We start from the raw sequence: 17,995 nt of genomic DNA, 5'->3' as shown, positions 1-17,995 counted from the left end.
CTGGGGGAAGGTCCCAAGTGACTTCCCCCTTTTAGACTATACTGAACAATCAAATCTACATGATTTTGGCTACACTCACTTCATTCTGAATTCACATGTTTTAAATTATATCTATCTGTTAAAATGTGTACACTTAAGATTAAAGTACTTACTCGGTAACCTTCAAGGTCTCTCATTTGGATCTGCAACAGAGAGAGATCCCTCAAAATTTGCAGATTATCTTTATCTAATTTGAGGGCATTTCGGTAACACTTAATAGCTTCATCATATTTCTTATCAGAACGCTGCAAGAGTCCATATACATGCCAACCTATTAAGTTAAGGAAATACAGACATTCACAGGTACTAGAAAATACTATGCTACATATCTATGTAATATAAAGCTTACTTTAACGAAATGGCATTTTTGTCTGAGATTTATTTCAGAATGACCTGGGATCAGAGGGAAGGGGACAGTGAGCAAGGGGTAAAGAGATCAGCCTTGATTGAAGCTGGGTGCTGGGCACATTCACTTACTATGTATTGAAACAGAATATATACAAAAATTATCTTTTAAAACAAGTCTATATTCAATCAATTCTAAAACAACATGTAACCATCAGTTAATTCACCAATGATATTAAAAACCACAAAATTGCCCTGACTAGTTTGGCTCAGTGGATAGAACGTCGGCCTGCGGACTGAAGGGTTCTGGGTTCGATTCCAGTCAGGGGCATGTACCTTGGTTGCGGGCATATCCCCAGTAGGGCGTGTGCAGGAGGCAGCTGATCGATGTTTCTCTCTCATTGATGTTTCTAACTCTCTAGCCTTCTCCCTTCCTCTCTGTAAAAAATCAATTTAAAAAAAGTTTAAAAAACAAATAAACCTATTAAAAAAACAACACAAAATTAAATTTTTATTTATTGTAAATTAAATTCTTAGCATATCTTGGAGCCAAAACCACTACCATACTTGCATGCCCTCTCCCTTTGCTCGAGAGTAAGCACTGAGATAAAGAAATAAGTGTTTAGTATTTTGAGAGAACCCTAAGCTAAAAATGTGAAAACACTACTAAGACTATTGATGTTCAATACTGACCCATAGATAAATAAATTAAATGTAAAAACATAAGAAACAGGACGATATGTGAAAATGTTATTAATAAATATATAAATAAGCAAAACAGAAATGAACATCAATTTCAATGATCCAACCTTAAAAAGTACTTTTGTTCTTTTACAAGCTGGATACTAGACACAGAAAAATACAATTATGAATATCAGTGAAAATAGCTATGTCCCTATGCAAATGAAACAAGCTGAAGAACCAATATCACACTTAATACTAAATAAAATGTTTTAAAACAAATTTCCTCTGAATTTTTCTTGTAAAGTTTCTTAACAAAAGTTTAAAGAACGTAGTAAGGTTTACTACACTATACAGGTTTGTAAGTTATCTGGAATGATGTGAAGTATCACTAGTTTATGGATGTATAGGAAAAACAATGAGGCTCAAGTCACATATAATTAACAGCACTCTCACAATAAGCACAAGTGAAATACATACATACTGTATAGCGATTCTCTTTAAAATACTCGAATAAACGAGGCATAGGGGACAGATAAACTAATACTACAAAATGTTGATAATTACTAAAGCTGAGTAATTAGTAGATAGAGTTCATTAAATTCTCTTCTACATAGGGTTGAATTTTTGAATTAGGAAAAAACACTAATAAATTGAAAAGACATATATGAAATTAAAACTACTCAACCACTGCAAAAGGATACAGACATGACTCTTGACATCATTACGAAGTCCTTTACGAACAAATTCATATGCTTCTTCTTTTTTTCCTAGACAGTTCAATGTTAAGCCTTTCATAGCCAAAGTCTCTGAAAAATATTTTTAACCTCTATTTACACACGAAAGATTCAAATTATCTTAGGGCTATTTTAACATTTGACACCTGCCATGCTTGTATTATTCATCTTTTTAATCCCATAGTTAGAAACTGCATTTTAAACATTTGCTTAAAGTTTAGCCCAGGTCCTTTTCTGAAATTCCTTAGGAGGGGACTGAGTTGCTAAAATGCTTTCTGCTCTTTAGAAGACTCTTTAAAGGGGGTTGAGATTATTCTGCTGAGAAAAGGTAACACAGCAGGCACCTGAATCCTGTTGAGTTAAATCTATACAGCAGTCCACCCTTCACCTGAGATCAATTCGAATCAAGAATCAAATCAATCTACCTTAATAAAGAGAAAAAAATCACCTTACTCAATACTGGAATAGACTGCATTTTTGGCAAGTTTATTCTAACTAATCCTAATTAGGCGAATTAATATCCTTTTGCATTTCAAGGATACAACACTGGACTACAGGAGTGGCAACCCAAAAATATGTTTAAAGTAATTAATGAAAGATGCTTTAGATTGAAATAACTCTCTGAATAATCCCCGCAAAAAATAACCCACAAGGGAATTAGATAAGAACAATTGTTGTCAAATTAATGTCTGTGAATTCTGGTTTTCAGAACACATGGTGATAGAACAGTCCAAGCTCCTATAACCAAACATCTTTTTTCTGTTTGTACATAAAGAACTTCCCTACAAGCTTCCACTTAGATAATGGTTCCATAGTGACAAAGCTTGAAAACAAGTTTAAATTTCTAAAATTCTATGAAATGAATGACTTCTTTCCATTTCCTTCAAAGAATGTTTTCAACATTAGAAAGCTGAGACGGGTCAGCCTATTTTCCCTATAAGACAGTCTCAAGAATTACCGAAGTCTAATATTCAGAGACCTTAGTTAGCTTTGCTTTGCTACAGGATCATAATTTGTGTATCTAACCTCATCTATCCTCTTAAATACTGGTGACCAGTGAAAAAGGATGAGACAAGCAAATGCAAACTTATTTATACCAGTGCTAGAAAAACAACTCAAGATAAACAATCTAATGATAAATCAGTAGTGTCAAATTTATATATAAAGGCCAGCAGATATATAAGACATCTACCAAAGAATAAAATGCATTTGACTGTATCTTCATACTACTTCTGTATTGCAAATATTGTCCTAATTTTATACATAGGACATCAAAGAATAAACTTAAGTTCAAGTCAAAGTAACAGATGAAATCACATCTATAAAAATATTGGTATATACTCCAACTGTTCCCAAATTGATCAACCAACAACCTCTCAGTAAAGACTGTATATGTACATGGACTAAAACATAATAGAAGTAAAGTAACCTAGAATAAGACTGATATAACTAAAAATGCTTAATATTTATACATTATAGAGGTACTAGGCCATGGAATCTGGAAAGTATTCTTTCACTGTTAGGAAGCCTATCTGTCTGATTTTAGAATTAGATTTCCCCAAAGCAATCTCTCACAAGTAAGACAATACCTCCATGTTCAGCAAATTTTGGATTCGAAAGAATCATCTTGCAAAACTTGAGGCCATTTTTATATTGCTTCTGTTCATAACATTTCTGTAAAGAAATATGAACAAAAATTATTTTATAAAATGAATATATATGGAGCAACTTTTACATAATTCAAGATCTAAAGTGAGGTTTAAAACATATGTGATGGAAAGATTTTATGTCAATTTATATCACTTATAACATGAAGTATGTTTCTGTTATCAAACTGTTTTAGTGTCTTGAGCATTTTCACTTTTACAGAAGATAAAGAAAAAAATACACTTAATAAACAGGGAATTTAATTGTCAATCAACACTGCTACAGCTTTTTAAAATTCAAAATCCAAAAGCAAAAACATATATGATAATGACACAGAGAAATACTAGAAACTGCATTAAAAGCCTTTGCTATTTCAAGAATGGAACCAAGAGCCCAGCCATTGTGGCTCAGTGGTGGAGCCTTGACCTATGAACCAGGAGGTCACAGTTCGATTCTCAGTCAGGGTACATGCCCGGGTTTCAGGCTCCATCCCCAGTGTGGGGCATGCAGGAGGCAGCAGGTCAATGATTCTTTCTCATCATTGATGTTTCTATCTCGCTGTCCCTCTCCCTTCCTCTCTGAAATCAATAAAAATATATTTTTTAAAAATGGAACCAAGAAATACACACACAAAATACTGCTATTTTTTGAGCAACCCTATTTTGTGTCTACAGAACTTGCTACAACTCATATTAATTCCTTAAGGTAGGTGTCATTACCTCCACCTTACAGATCTGGAAAATGTTCTTAAAATGTGTTTATAAGTGATTCAGCTTAGTTGCAAACTCTGGTGTGACTTCAAAGATCATGGTCTTTCCATTACTAGTCTAATGTAAGTGCAAGCAACCTCTTTATTTCTAAACTAGAGGCCCAGTGCACGAATTTGTGCACAGGTATGGTCCCTAGTGGCTGTGGCTGCCAGCTGGGGCCTTTGTGCACCGGTGCGAAAACGGCTCTCTGACATCCCCCAAGGGGTCCCGGATTGCAAGAGGGTGCAGGCCAGGCTGAGGGACCTCACCAGTGCAGGATCGGGGCCGTGGATGGACCACAGGAGGGCTCCAGGGCATGTCCGGCCCAACTCGCCCAGTCCCAATCGGCTGGACCCCAGCAGCAAGCTAACCTACCGGTTGGAGCGTCTGCCCCATGGTGATCAGTGCACATCACAGCAACTGGTTGAACGGTAAACAGTCGGACACTTAGCATACTAGGCTTTTATTAGATAGGATGCCACCAACCAGGCTAAGTAATCAGTGACTGTCCTCCACAACCACTGATCGTGAGAACACCTCATCTCCTTTCACTCACATTCTCACTTACCTTGTTACAGTGTCATTCCTAGTACTTATCCCCATGGTAGGGTCTCTGCACTTGTGTTCCTTCTACCTGAAATGTTCTTCCTCAGGTCTTCCCGTGGCTAATTCCTTATGGTCTGAGTGTCACATATCACCTTCCTGACCACTCTATTTAATACTGACAGCTTTCTTACTCGCCGCCTCCCCACCCCCCCACCCCCCCGACACAAACATTTTTCTCTATATATTACTCTATTTTCTACACAGCACTATAATTTCCTGACATTCCTATTTATGTGATTACTTATTTAGTATCTTCCCCACCATACTATAAGCTCCTTGAGAACAGGAATCTTGCTTATTTTAAAACATGTTTTTATTGATTTGAGAGAGGAGGGGGGAAGAGAGAAATAGAAACACTGATGAGAGAAACATTAATTGTTGATTGCCTCCCTTATGTACCCTGACTGGGAATCAAACCCACGACCCTTCGGTGTGAAGGCCGACACTCTAACCACTGAGCACACCAACCAGGGCAGCTCTTGCCTATTTTAAACACTCTTGCATCCTCAGGTTCTAGACCAATAAGTACTACTCAATGAATACAGCCTACTAAGTTAAAAAACAAAACAAACAATCAATCAAAAAAACAGGGTACCAGCAAAGGAGGAGGAAATGATTAATCCTTGATGCAGGAGTGGGATGTGCAGGGGAGAATTAGAAAAGTGTTTACAGGAAAAAAATGTTTATATGGAGGCTTCCTGATTGCCTCTGGGGAAGAAAACTTAATGGTTGGGAGACAAGGATAGAACAGAAACCTGAATTTTGAACCATGGGAATATATTATCTATTCCAAAAATATTTTAAAGTAAAAATAAAAAGAAATAATCTGCCCTAACTGGTATAGCTCTGTGGATAGAGCATCAGCCCATGGACTGAAGGGTCCCGGGTTTGATTTCGGTCAAGGGCATGTACCTTGGTTTCGGGATCAATCCCCAATAGGGGGCATGCAGGAGGCAGCTGATCGATGTTTCTCTCTCATCAATGTTTCTAACTCTCTATACCTCTCCCTTCCTCTCTGTAAAGTCAATAAAAATATAAAATAAAATAAATTTTTTAAAACCACAATGGTAGAAATACTTCATTTAACAAAATAAATAAAAAATAATAATCTGAGTTTGATTATAGTTTACCTGACATATGACAAGAAAAAAAGGAAGACACTACTGGGGAAGAGGAAAAGAAGAAAAATATGGTTTTTTTTCTGACTGACCAAGTGATCTCGAAAGTAATAATAACAGTAATAATAATAGTTACTGAAACATTTACTATGTGCCAGGCACTGTTCTCATTTAATCTTTATTAAAATGCCAGGAAAGCCTCTGAGATGCATGTTATCTCCATTTATTTATTTACTTATTTATTTATGTATTTCATTAATTTCAGAGAGAGGAAGGGAGAGGGAGAGAGAGTTAGAAACATCAATGAAAGAATTATTGATCGGCTGCCTCTTGCATGCCCCTTACTGGGAATCAAGCCCACACTGGGGCATGTGCCCTGATGGGGAATCAAACCCAGGACCTCTTGGTCCATGGGACGATGCTCAATCCCCGGAGCCATACCAGCTGGGCACTGAGGCACACAGTAACAGTTTTCACAGCTAGTCAGAGCTAAATTCAAACCGAGTTAGTCTATCTCCAATACCCAAGTACTCAAGTTAAAGAAAAGTCTTAAGTTCAGTAAGGAATATATCCTATCCTATCTAATAAAATGGGAATATGCTAATTGACTGTCATGCCCTCACAAAGATGGCGGCACCCACAGCCAGTAAGGAGGGAATATGCTGATTCCCATGCCCTCAAAGATAGCAGTGCCCACAGCCACAAGATGGTGGCACCCAGTCCCCTCGGCCGCTCCGCGCACCTGCCTCCGGAGTCCCCCAGTCCCCTCAGCCCCCCAACCCCCCAGGGCTGGCCCGAGGCGCAGGCAAGCTATCGATGGTGGCTGTCCGGCCGCCCAGGGCCCCCCGAGGTTCAGGTAACCCAGGCCGGCCAAGGCTTGCGCTGTCAACAGTGGCACAGCAGAAGTGTGATGGGGGCGTTGCCTCCCGCCCCTGAATGCTCCCAGACTGTGAGAAGGGGCAGGCTGGGCTGAGGGGACCCCCTCCAGTGCATGAATTTTCATGCACCGGGCCTCTAGTATTTACTAGAAAAGATAGATTCTTGTTTTGACTTTGATACTAACCAGAAAACCTTAGACCAGTGATGGGCAACCTTTTGAGCTTGGTGTGTCAAAATTCGCCAAAAAACTGAGCATAACTCGGGTAGTGTGTCACTTTGAGGAAAAAACATTATTTCGCAAATGTTTCATCCTCGGCATGCGACCGCCTCAGCGGCCACGTGTCAGTGCTGACACGCGTGTCATAGGTTCGCCATCACTGCCTTAGACACTTAGTCATTTACTATTCCTGAGTTTGACTGTCTCATCTGTAAAAGAGGGTATGGAGTGGAGCTCAAAAATTCAACAAAATGTAATGCTAAGAGCCAGTTTGGGAAGGAATAAAATAGACAGGCATAAGCCACACAGACCATGTGACAAGCTGGCTGGTGAATTTGTATGAGTGTGTTTATGTACACTGATAATTAATATAAATTTACTGTTGGTAACAAAGCACTTTGGTCCACCAATCAAACTTAAAAATGATTTTATTACAGAGACTCCAATTTGCCATGGAATTTGTTGCAGCAAAATTTTACCCACATTTATTGCAAATGTGAGATGATTAAAGCATTCACCTTTGCAGCACCCCCCTAAATTCATGTAAGCTTAAAATAAACATTACATACCCAGATTAAGAAAATGTTTAGCATTTCCCAATTTATTTTGGGGATAAAATTAACTCAGCAGCTTTAACTTTTTGTAAATAGAGTATAGTAAATCACGGAGTTGTTTTTCATTATTCCACTGATAACATGATTAGAACTACAAGTACCCATATATAGAGAAAAAGTAAGTGTTCTGTCATCTTTTAGGTAAAATGCCAAATGTCCTGAAATCTTACTAAAAAGACATAGATGATTTTTCATTAACATATTTCAGATTCCCTAGACCAAAAAATCCACCTGAAAGGGGCCAAAAAAAGTTCGCTTCTCCAATTCCATGCTGTGAAAAATATAAGTCTACGAGAAAAACGAAAAGTAAGGATTAAATGTGAAGTTCCTACTAGCTAGAACAGAACAGCTACCATGAATTGGAGATCTGCCATTGGTAATACTGAAAACATTCTCAATTTAGTATTTATAGCAAAGGTAAGCGATAGCTAATAGTCACATAACACAAGCTCTAAGGAATAAATTCGCTATTAAAATCTAAACGCTCAAGTTCAGATGAAAAGACAAACTAGAAAAAAAAAAAAAACCAGCTATCTCTTCACAATATTAGTTTAAAATCTGCGGTCCCCAAAGGCAAAGGCACGCTCGCTGCCTGTCCGCTTTGGAAGAACAGGAACCGGGAAAACCGGGAAGGCACCGGGACGCGGGGAGCACCCTTCTCGGCGGCCAGCGGGCCACACTGCGGGGCCATTATTCAGGTTTCTGCTCAGAAACCAAGTGTATGATCCCCTCCAGTGCAAAACCAGCCAGTCCACAAAGCTTTTAACACTTTCTCGAGGTAGAGCCCGTGCACGTTAAAAGCAGAGTCGTGTTCGACTTTATGCTTTAGAAACGCAGTTCGCGCCAGCTTTGCGCTCCCCAGAGGCCTTAAGGACCTCAAAAACAGGCAAAGCCCCCCCGCGGGAAGCCTGGCCTCGCGCCGCTCCCTAATTTTCCCGCAGCCGTCGGGACCCGAGCCCCACCCCACCACAGGATCGCTCCGGCTTAGGTAGGAACCGGCTTTAACAAGCACGAAGCGGGGGATGAAAACCTCCGGAGGCGAGGCTGGCAAGAGAAATCAACCGGGAGGACAGAGGGAACAGGTCGCGAGTCCGCCCGCGAGGCTCCGCCGAGGTGGGCACGGGCGCCGCTCCCCGGCCCAGTTCCCGTAGGCGGCGCCGAGGCCCGGGGAGTCGGTGCCGAGGGAGGGCGCCGGCGGGGGCCCGGCGGACCGCGGAGGCGGGGAGCCAGGTCTGGCGGGCTCCGAGGTAAACAAAGACCTGAGCGCGGACCCAGCGGCCTCGCGGGCGCCGCCGCCGGACCGCTCGCCGCGCCGGACCGGGGCTGCCCAGGGCGCGAAGGCGCGGCCTCCCGCCACCCACCAGGATGCGTTTGAAGAGGTTGCTCTCCTTCGGCGGCAGCTGCACGTTCGGCATCGCGGCGGGCGGGGCGGCGGGGCGGCTGGGCGCTCCGTTCCGTTGGGTGGACACGGGGACGAGCCGCTGCCGAGAGCCGGTGCGGATGACGGGTCAGTTCATTGGCCTAGAGCTGGGGCTGGGCAGCCGCGGCAGGGCTGGCAATGGAAAAGGAAAACGGCCGGAGCGAGACGGCCCAGCTCCGGCCCTGGTGAGGGGCGAGCTGGCGTCTCCCGCGCGCAGTAAGATGGCAGCCAGGGCCCGCCCCTCCAGCGGGCGGTGTGCGCATGCGCGGGGGCTGCGGGGACCTGGGGAGACTGGGGGGGGGGGGGGGGGACGGTGTTGGGGGTGGGGAGGCGCGAGGAGGCTCCTGCACCATAGCTCCTGGTAAGTCGTCTGTATTGTGCTATGATTGTTTAGTCTCGTGGCCCAAGATTATGTCAGTTATATCAGAGTCAGACTTTTGGGATTTCTCTCCGCTCAGGAATTTACTAGTAAAACAGGGCTCGAACCCAAAATAGATGGATGAACTTGTGACGAGTTCACAACGTAGTGAGGTCATTGGACAGGCATTGACGTGCGCTGATGTGAAAGCCCTTTGAAATGTCTCAGAAAAAAAGTAACCCCCTCCCCCAAAAAAGCTATTCCCAGCAGTTTAGAACACCTAACATTGTCAGTGAGAATTATGGTGGTTTTATGGGGCCACTGATTCTCCAAGTCTACCTTCTTTTTCTTCTCAGATGGTTCCCCTTTATACAAGACATAATAATGAGAGAAACAAAATTCAAACCCAGGATCTTCCAACTCTGGAACACTTTCTACTCTACATGAAAGGTAGTATATCCCCAAACAAAATCAAAGCAGAAAAATATAGAATAGTGATAGAACGTATGTGAGCCTAGAAAGATACAGATATGCATCGCTGACAATAGCCATAAAGCCCTAGCTGGTGTGGCTCAGTGGATAGAGCATCAGCCTGCAAACTGAAGGGTCCTAGGTTCGTTCTATTCTGGTCAAGGGCACATGCCCGGGTTGCCGGGCCAATCAATGATTCTCATCATTGATGTTTCTATCTCTCTCTCCCTCTCCCTTCCTCTCTGAAATCAACACAAATATAATTTTTTAAAAATTCAGATAATGGTGAGATAACTTTAAAAAAAATAGCCATACATACCACGTAGGTTTAATATTAAGGAATATGTAAACATTAGGCACATAAACTTATACATGTTCTGGATATTAATTTGTGCATGTTTGTGAGTCTCCAGGGTAATTGATGCATAATGGCATTTAATGGGCTATAATCTGAGATGGGTTGCAGCTTATTTGATTTTTTCCCCCTCTAGCCTGGGTTTGCGATGGGAGAAAGTATCATGGGAATCTTTTAAAATAGGAAAGGGACTGTTATTTAAAAGGGGGAGGTCCAGAGAGTCAGAAACTAGGTTCCCCAAGCTGTGAAAGAAGTGAGGAAGGAGGGCTTCATGGAAAACTTGGCTGATTTGCACCTGAACTAGTCGTAGTCTAGACAGCTGAGCAGGGGCAGAAAAGTGCCTGCTCACAGCACTCTCATACCCAGACACTCCATAGTCTCTACCCACTGTTTGCTCATTCTAGCAATATTCAGGAAAATTCATTGGCTCCCAATTTATCTATAGCTTCAGGAGTAAAGGGTTAATTTGTGGGGCAAGTTGAAGCTCCAGTGCTCCAGTCAGGCCATCCCTTGATTCTCATGCAATATGGACTTTTCTGGAATGTACTTCAGCCAGCTTGAGCCACTTTGCCTCTCAAGTTATCAAAATGACAAACGGAAAAAAGAAAGTAAAAGCGGGGGGGGGGGGGGGGACATAATGCTAAACTGTAAATATTTGGAGACAAGTAATGTTTATCTTTTATGAAAGTTTCCTTTGGGCCTTGTCCAGTCAAACTTATTACAAATGAATAACCTGTGGCAGCTGCCAGATTTCACCATGGCTCTCTCCACCCCTAAATCAGGCAGCCTATGCTGGTTCTTCATTTGCTCTCTGCAGCTTCCCACCCACTGCCAACTTCTTTCCCCTTCCCACAGGCTTCCCAGCAGTACAAAGGAAACCTGAAATCCCAAATACCAAGAAATAGGTAGTTATAAATACCCATATTTAATATTTTCCTCATCTGTCTTTCACACACGCTGACGTACAATGCATGCATACCTAGGATAGGGGTCAAGGGGAAAGTGAGTAACTGAAGAGAATGACAGTGTTGCTGGTAGTTGTCAGCCTGAACCTTAGACCACATAAAAGATGTAATGCATGCAGTCAGAAAGCCTGGGTTAGCCAGTAGCTATCGTTTTATTACTGACTTCCTGTTTAGTCTGGAGCCAATCTTATTTCCACCTTTCAACAGAAAATGGGGTTATAATAACATTATTGTAATCTTTTACAGCAGGGTTATATGAATATAATGCTTAATCATTTCTAAGCCCATAGTAAAAATAAACAATAAAAAGCATTGTAAATCTGAACTCGCTGTCTCTCAGGAAGAATGCTGAAACCCCATTGGTGTCACGGTGGGCTTTCATCCAGGTGTTCTGTCCAGGTGCTTCAGGTAGGGTGTACCTCCTTAAGGATCATGCACACAGTAAAATATCAGTAACAACAACTGTAAAGAACTTAACAGTTACCAAAGCACTTTTTACATACATGATATGGACCAGTGAGACTCTTGCTAAGCCTAGTACAGCCAAGGAGTAAAGAATCTAGAAAAGGATGTTCTCCAACCCATAAACACAGCATATCTTACAGAGCCAGCTGGCAGGGTAAAATCAAGTATTTTGCTGCTATTCCCATAACCAATTTAACCATGTAACTAAAGGCTGATGGGAAAATAACTCATCAGATTGCATAATACATTATACCTCAGATTCCCTAATGTTTCTGTTCTCTTCTACCTACCTTGTCATTCCTCCCTTGGAGCTCCTTTTTTTTTTTTTTTTAATTGATTTGAGAGAGAGAGAGAGGTATTAGTTGCTCCACCTGTTCATGAGTTCATTGGTTGATTCTTGTATGTGCCCTGACCAACGGGGATTGAACCTGTAACCTTGGTGTATGAGGACAACGCTCTAAACAGCTGAGCTACCCAGCCAGGGCCTTCCTTGGAGCTCTTTTTTTTTTTTAATATTTTATTGATTTTTTACAGAGAGGGCGGGAGAGGGATAGAGAGTTAGAAACATTGATCAGCTGCCTCCTGCACACTCCCCACTGGGTATGTGCCCGCAACCAAGGTACATGCCCTTGACCAGAATCGAACCTGGGACCCTTGAGTCCACAGGCCGACGCTCTATCCACTGAGCCAAACTGGTCAGGGCTCCTTGGAGCTCTAGATCCCATCTCCTTCTGCTTTTCCTGAACTTTTAATCCACCACCCCCACTCCGCTATTTGCATTTTCTTATATTCTATTACATTACCTTATATTCTAACGGGAAGAGACAGACAACAAACACATAAATAAACATGGTAATTCTAGACCTTGGGAAGTCCTAGGAAGGAAGTAAAACAAGGTCATCTTAGAACAATGGGGATTGAGGAAAGAATTACTTTCTTTTTTTTAAAATATATTTTTATTGATTTCAGAGAAGGGTGAGGGAGAGAGAGATAGAAATATCAATGTTGAGCCCTAGCCAGTTTGATTCAGTGGATAGAGTGTCGGCCTGTTAACTGAAGGGTCCCGGGTTTGATTCCGGTCAAGGGCACATGCCCGGGTTGTGGGCTCAATCCCTAGTAGGGGGCGTGCAGGAAGCAGCTGATCAATGATTCTCTCATCATCATTGATGTTTTTATCTCCCTCTCCCTTCCCCTCTGAAGTCAATAAATATATATTTAAAAAATAAAACAAAGAAAAGAAAAATCAATGGCAGAGAATTGATTGTCTGCCTCCTGCAGGCCCCACAATGGGGGTTGAGCCCACAACCAGGCATGTGCCCTAACAGGGAATCAAACCAATGACCTCCTGGTTCATAGGTTAATGCTCAACCACTGAGCTAAGCTGGGTGGGCAAGGAAAGGATTACTTTCATCAGGTACTCAGGAACAATCTCTGGGAAGATGGTAATGTGAACAGAGACCTAAAGGAAGAGAAGGGAATTAATTAATAAGGTAAAAAGCCTGGATAACCTATTCCAGCTAAAGGGAATCACATGAAAATGCTTAATGCAGGAACAAGATTGACATGGTCAAGGCATAAAAGGTACAGTACGAACTTCAGGTTCAAGAGGAAAAGTGGTATACAGGTTAGTTGAAGCTGTGGGCCCAGTTGTGCAGGGTTTGCCATCTCAGGCAATGTGGTTTGGTTTGGTTTTATCCTATGTTCAGTGGGAAGCCATTGAAGTATTTTAAACACGGAAAGTGACATGATACGACGTTTTTTAAATCCTCACCTGAGGATATGGTGTTTTTTTTATGATTGATTTTGAGAGAGAGAGAAACATTGATGTGAAAAATACCAATCTGCTGCCTCCCACACGTTCCCCGACCAGGATCAAACCCGCAACCCAGGTATATGCTGTGATCGGGAATTGGACCTGCAACTTTTTAGGGTACAGGATTATGCTTCAACCAACTGAGCACGCAGTCGGGGCAATGACAGGCAGTCTTTTAACAAACAAAAATATCTTTCCTCATGAAGCTTACATGTTAAGGATTGCCTAGCGGCCAAATCCAGAGTTTTTTCAGTTTACAGTTTCCTTAATCTCCCTGTAGCATTTCCCACAGTGGACCATCTTGTCCTTCTTGACTTTTTCTAACTTGGGAAACCAACACCTGCATAATCCTGGTTTCCTCCTGTCTTTCTTCCTAGTCATTCTCTTGACCCTCAATCAAATTCCTCTTCTCCTAAATGTTGCTTGTCTAGACAATTCTGCTTTCTTTTTTCAACAACAGCAATAAAAAATGTTCAGTGCTCGCTTCGGCAGCACATATACTAAAATTAGAATGATACAGAGAAGATTAGCATGGCCCCTGCACAAGGATGACCTGCAAATTCGTGAAGCGTTCCATATTTTAAAAATAAATAAATAAATAAATAAATAAATAAATAAATAAATAAATAAAACGTGTTCATCAAACACCACTACTCATTAGCAAAGCAGAATTAGTAAATTCTCCAGCCCAGCCAATGTTGCTCAGTGGTTGAGCACTGACCAGGAGATCATGGCTGTATTCCTGGTAGGGGCACATGCCCAGATTGCAGGCTCAATCCACAGTGGGGGAGAAAGGGATGGGGAGAAAGCAGCCAATGATGATTCTCTCTCATCATTGATGTTTCTATCTCTCCCTCCCCCTTCCTCTCTGAAATCAAGAAAAATATTTATTTAAAAAAATAAAAATAAATTCTCTAGCTTCCATTATTAACAGCAAGCAGATTTCAAATCTGTATCAAGCCCTCTTTGGATCTCCTAGCCCCGTGGTCGGCAAACTGCGGCTCACAAGCTACATGCAGCAATTTGGCCCCTTGAGTGTGGCTCTTCCACAAAATACCACGGCCTGGGCAAGTCTATTTTGAAGAAGTGGCGTTAGAAGAAGTTTAAGTTTAAAAAGTTTGGCTCTCAAAAGAAATTTCAGTTGTTGTACAGTTGATATTTGGCTCTGTTGACTAATGAGTTTGCCAACCAATGTCCTAGCCTTTATTCTTACTTGTTTGTTAAATATCTACATCAGGATGTCTTAAAAGTATTTTCTACTTGGACAGTAAAAAGCAAGCCTATCTTCCCATTAAACCAGTCCAAGTCCTGACTTCTCTATTTTTGTTAGTGACACTACTCTTCTAGTTAAATTTTTCTAATCAACTTTGAGTCCTCTTTATTATTCCCCACATCCAAGTTGCCTAGTCCTTTAGATTCTAGATCTGTAACGTTTCTCCCTTTCTTCCAGTGCTTTCCATTCCCACTCCATGTAAAAAGTAATTATTGCAAAAACCTCAAACCTCATAACTCAACCCTCTATTTTCAGGCTCTCTCTTCATTACACTTTGTTTTTTGTGTGTTTTTTAAAATACATTTTTATTGATTTTTTAGAGAGAGAAGAAGGGAGAGGGAAAGAGAGACAGAGAAACATCAATGTGAGAAACATTAATCGATCGATCACTGCCTCCTGCACCCCATGGTGGATCCAGCCCAAAACGTGCCCAAACCAGGAATTGATCCATCAATCCTTCTCTGCACAGGACAACACCTAACCGAGCCACACTGGTCAGGGTTCTCCATTAAACTTTGTACATTGCTTCTAGATGTCTTTTCTGTCCAAAACTCTACTTGGGCTTCTCAGTGTATCAAAACTCTCAGTGGCCCCTTTGTCTAAAACTCAGTCTGTTCTCAGATTTTTCTTTCACTTTATCCTACAATCAATTACCTTATGTAGCAGTGACTATACCAGGTCCAGTTTTTTCTAAACTCTATACTTTTGTTCAAACTGATAGTTTGTTGTTGTTTTTTAATTCCTCACCTAAGGACATGCTTTTTTTCTTTTTTAAATTGATTTTAGAGAGAGAAGAAGGGAGAGGGAAAAAGAGAGAAACATCCGTGTGAGAGTGAAATACCAATTGATTGTCTCCTGCAACCCAAGTATGTGCCCTGACCGAAATCGAACCTGCAACCTTTTTGGTGTACAGGATGATGCCTAACTAAGCCACCCAGGCAGGCAGTACAGAGACATTTTTATACTACAGTTCTCTCAAAGCCATCATCAGATTCACACCCCTCCAGTCATCTCACTTCTGTTGTATTCTTGTGTTTGTCTCTGCTTTCTCTCTAAACTCACCCTCCTACTGCTGTTCTCTATGCTACATCTTTCCACTCCGCTTTATCCTCAACCCCTCCACCTAACACTCTCTGCCTCCTTGCCTTAATTGATACCCAAGCCTTACCCAGGACATTGTCTCTCATTTTGTATCTTCCTCTCCTTACATACTATAGGAGTTGGTGGGAGGAAAATCAGAGGAGAATTTTTTTTTTCACATCCCACTGCTCTATCATTCTCTTCTCCTTTTCCTCTTGGTCTCTATCCTTCATTTGTCCACTTGCTAAGTGACAGTAGTTATCCTTTCAGCTTCACTCCTAGTATCCATCTACCATGATTCCAATATCTGTGTGGATGGTTCAAAACCCTAGCCTTATATAAATAAACTGTGGTACATCCAAACAATGGAATATTATTCAACACTAAAAAGAAATGAGCTATCAAGCCACAAAAAGACGTGGAAGAATCTTAAATGCATATTACTAAGTGAAAGAAGCCAATCTGAAAAGGCTAAATACTATATGACCCAACTATATGACATTCAAGGAAAGAGAAACTATGGATACAGTAAAAGAGATCAGTGATTGCCAGAGGGAGGGATGAATAGGCAGAGCACAGAGGATTTTTAGGGCAGTGAAACTATTCTGAATGGTGCTATAATGGTAGGCAGATGTCACCATACATTTGTCCAAATTTACACTTTGTGGGTATACAAAACCAAGAGTGAACCCTAATGTAACCTATGGACTTTAGGTGATAATGATGTGTCAATGTGGCTTCATCAAATGTAACAAATATAATGCTTCGGTGGGAGATAGTGATAATGGGAGAGGCTGTGTTTATGTTTTAAAATAAAAACATTTAAAACAATAAAGTAAAAACCAAAAAAAGAGATTCACTAATGGCTGATGCCTTAATCAATCATGCTTACTTAATGAAGCCTGATAAAATCCAAAAGGATGGGGTTCAGAGAGCCCCTCAGGGACCTTGGATTTTAATGACAAGGCGAAGGTCATATGTGAAACATTTGGAAGACAGTGATGGCAATGTGTAACTGGAAAAGTTTGTTTGTGCTTCAACAGTCAGGACAACTTCTCCAAAGCAAATAACACATTTGAAGACCTCAAAGTATGGGCTGGGAAAATGAATGAGACCTGCCACTGGTCAGTCGAAGCTCACATCCTTCCTGTTCTTGCTGGGCCTCCTTATGTCTTGTTGATCCAAGAATGTGTAAAACAGGGGCAGTGAAGTAATATGTCCAGCGTTGCAAAGAGTAAATATTAGAGCTGGATATCAAATCCAAGTCTTTAAGACTAAAATTTCCGGAGAAACCAAGGTGGTGGCCTAGGTAAGCACCTAAACTGCTGCCTTGCACAACAATTTCAAAACAACAACTAAAAGACAGAACGGACATCACCCAAAACCACAGGAAAGCTGGCTGAGTGGAAATTCTACAACTAGAAGGAAAGAGAAAAGCTCACGGATCGGAGGAGCCGCAAAGCGCTGAGGTACGGAGACACGCGCGCAGAGAAGGGCGGCCGAGTGCCTGGCTGGTGGGAGGGGAAAGGAAGCCCCCGACTGCACTGAACACCAGTTCTGACTGCACCGAACCCCAGCTCCGGCCGAAACCCTGTGGACCCAGGCTCATACGGGTGGAGTCTGGACTGTAGAGAAAGGCACTTGGAGACTTGGGGGAGCTGCAGCGGGCAAGGGTCTGGAGGCGCGCGCGCATGAGTGCGCGCAGAGAGGTCTGACTACAGAGGTTGCCGCAGGCTTTCCATAGCAGAAGGAGTCGGAAGCTCCTGACTGCACTGAATCCCATTTCCAACTGCACTGAAACCCAGTTCCAGGCGAGCCCCTGGGGGACCCACGCTCTTACAGGGGGAATCTGGACTGTCAAGCAGAAACTCAGGGGATCCGTGGAAGGCAGAGGTCTGGAGGTGCATGCACAAGGGCAGGGCTGACGGGAAGCCAAGACTGTCTGCTCAGCCCTGAGACTCTGCCCCATCCAAGCTGAGCACAGAGGCTTTTGCAATTTTGCAAGTCTGGTCCTATAAGGCTGTCTCCAATACAGAAGGTATCCCGGCATAGACACAGCTGATACTCACAGCCAATTGGCCTGGAGTTCAATTCCTCCCAGTGATACCAACAACAATCAAGACTTAACTACAACAAGGCTGTACACACAGTCCACAAAGGGGA

At 42.1% G+C, this 17,995-nt stretch overlaps 2 protein-coding genes across 6 annotated transcripts in view; one reads left to right on the top strand and one right to left on the bottom strand.

Annotated features, from left to right (window-relative positions):
- The window catches only part of NAA16 (N-alpha-acetyltransferase 16, NatA auxiliary subunit), an 85,475-nt gene extending 76,189 nt beyond the window's left edge, over positions 1 to 9,286 (bottom strand). For 2 of the 4 annotated variants that reach the window (XM_079778857.1, XM_079778858.1), the window contains exons 1-4: positions 8,994 to 9,286; positions 3,392 to 3,476; positions 1,770 to 1,874; positions 153 to 310 (exon numbers count right to left, since the gene is read on the bottom strand). In XM_079778857.1, coding sequence (XP_079634983.1) covers positions 153 to 310; positions 1,770 to 1,874; positions 3,392 to 3,476; positions 8,994 to 9,047 — 402 coding nt within the window. In that variant the 5' untranslated portion in view covers positions 9,048 to 9,286. Of the gene's footprint in view, positions 1 to 152; positions 311 to 720; positions 1,697 to 1,769; positions 1,875 to 3,391; positions 3,477 to 8,993 lie in introns of those variants that run through there. The other 2 variants (XM_079778859.1, XM_079778860.1) reach the window with 2 other exon arrangements.
- The window catches only part of MTRF1 (mitochondrial translation release factor 1), a 59,150-nt gene continuing 49,747 nt past the window's right edge, over positions 8,593 to 17,995 (top strand). The window contains exon 1 of one of the 2 annotated variants that reach the window (XM_079778864.1): positions 8,593 to 8,620. The gene's annotated coding sequence lies outside the window, so the exon portion shown is untranslated. Of the gene's footprint in view, positions 8,621 to 9,385; positions 9,414 to 17,995 lie in introns of those variants that run through there. The other variant, XM_079778862.1, reaches the window with a different exon arrangement.

Source organism: Cnephaeus nilssonii (genome assembly GCF_951640355.1).
Source record: "Cnephaeus nilssonii genome assembly, chromosome: 8".
Lineage (NCBI taxonomy): Eukaryota > Metazoa > Chordata > Mammalia > Chiroptera > Vespertilionidae > Cnephaeus > Cnephaeus nilssonii.
This window is presented reverse-complemented; position numbering and strand designations above follow the sequence as displayed.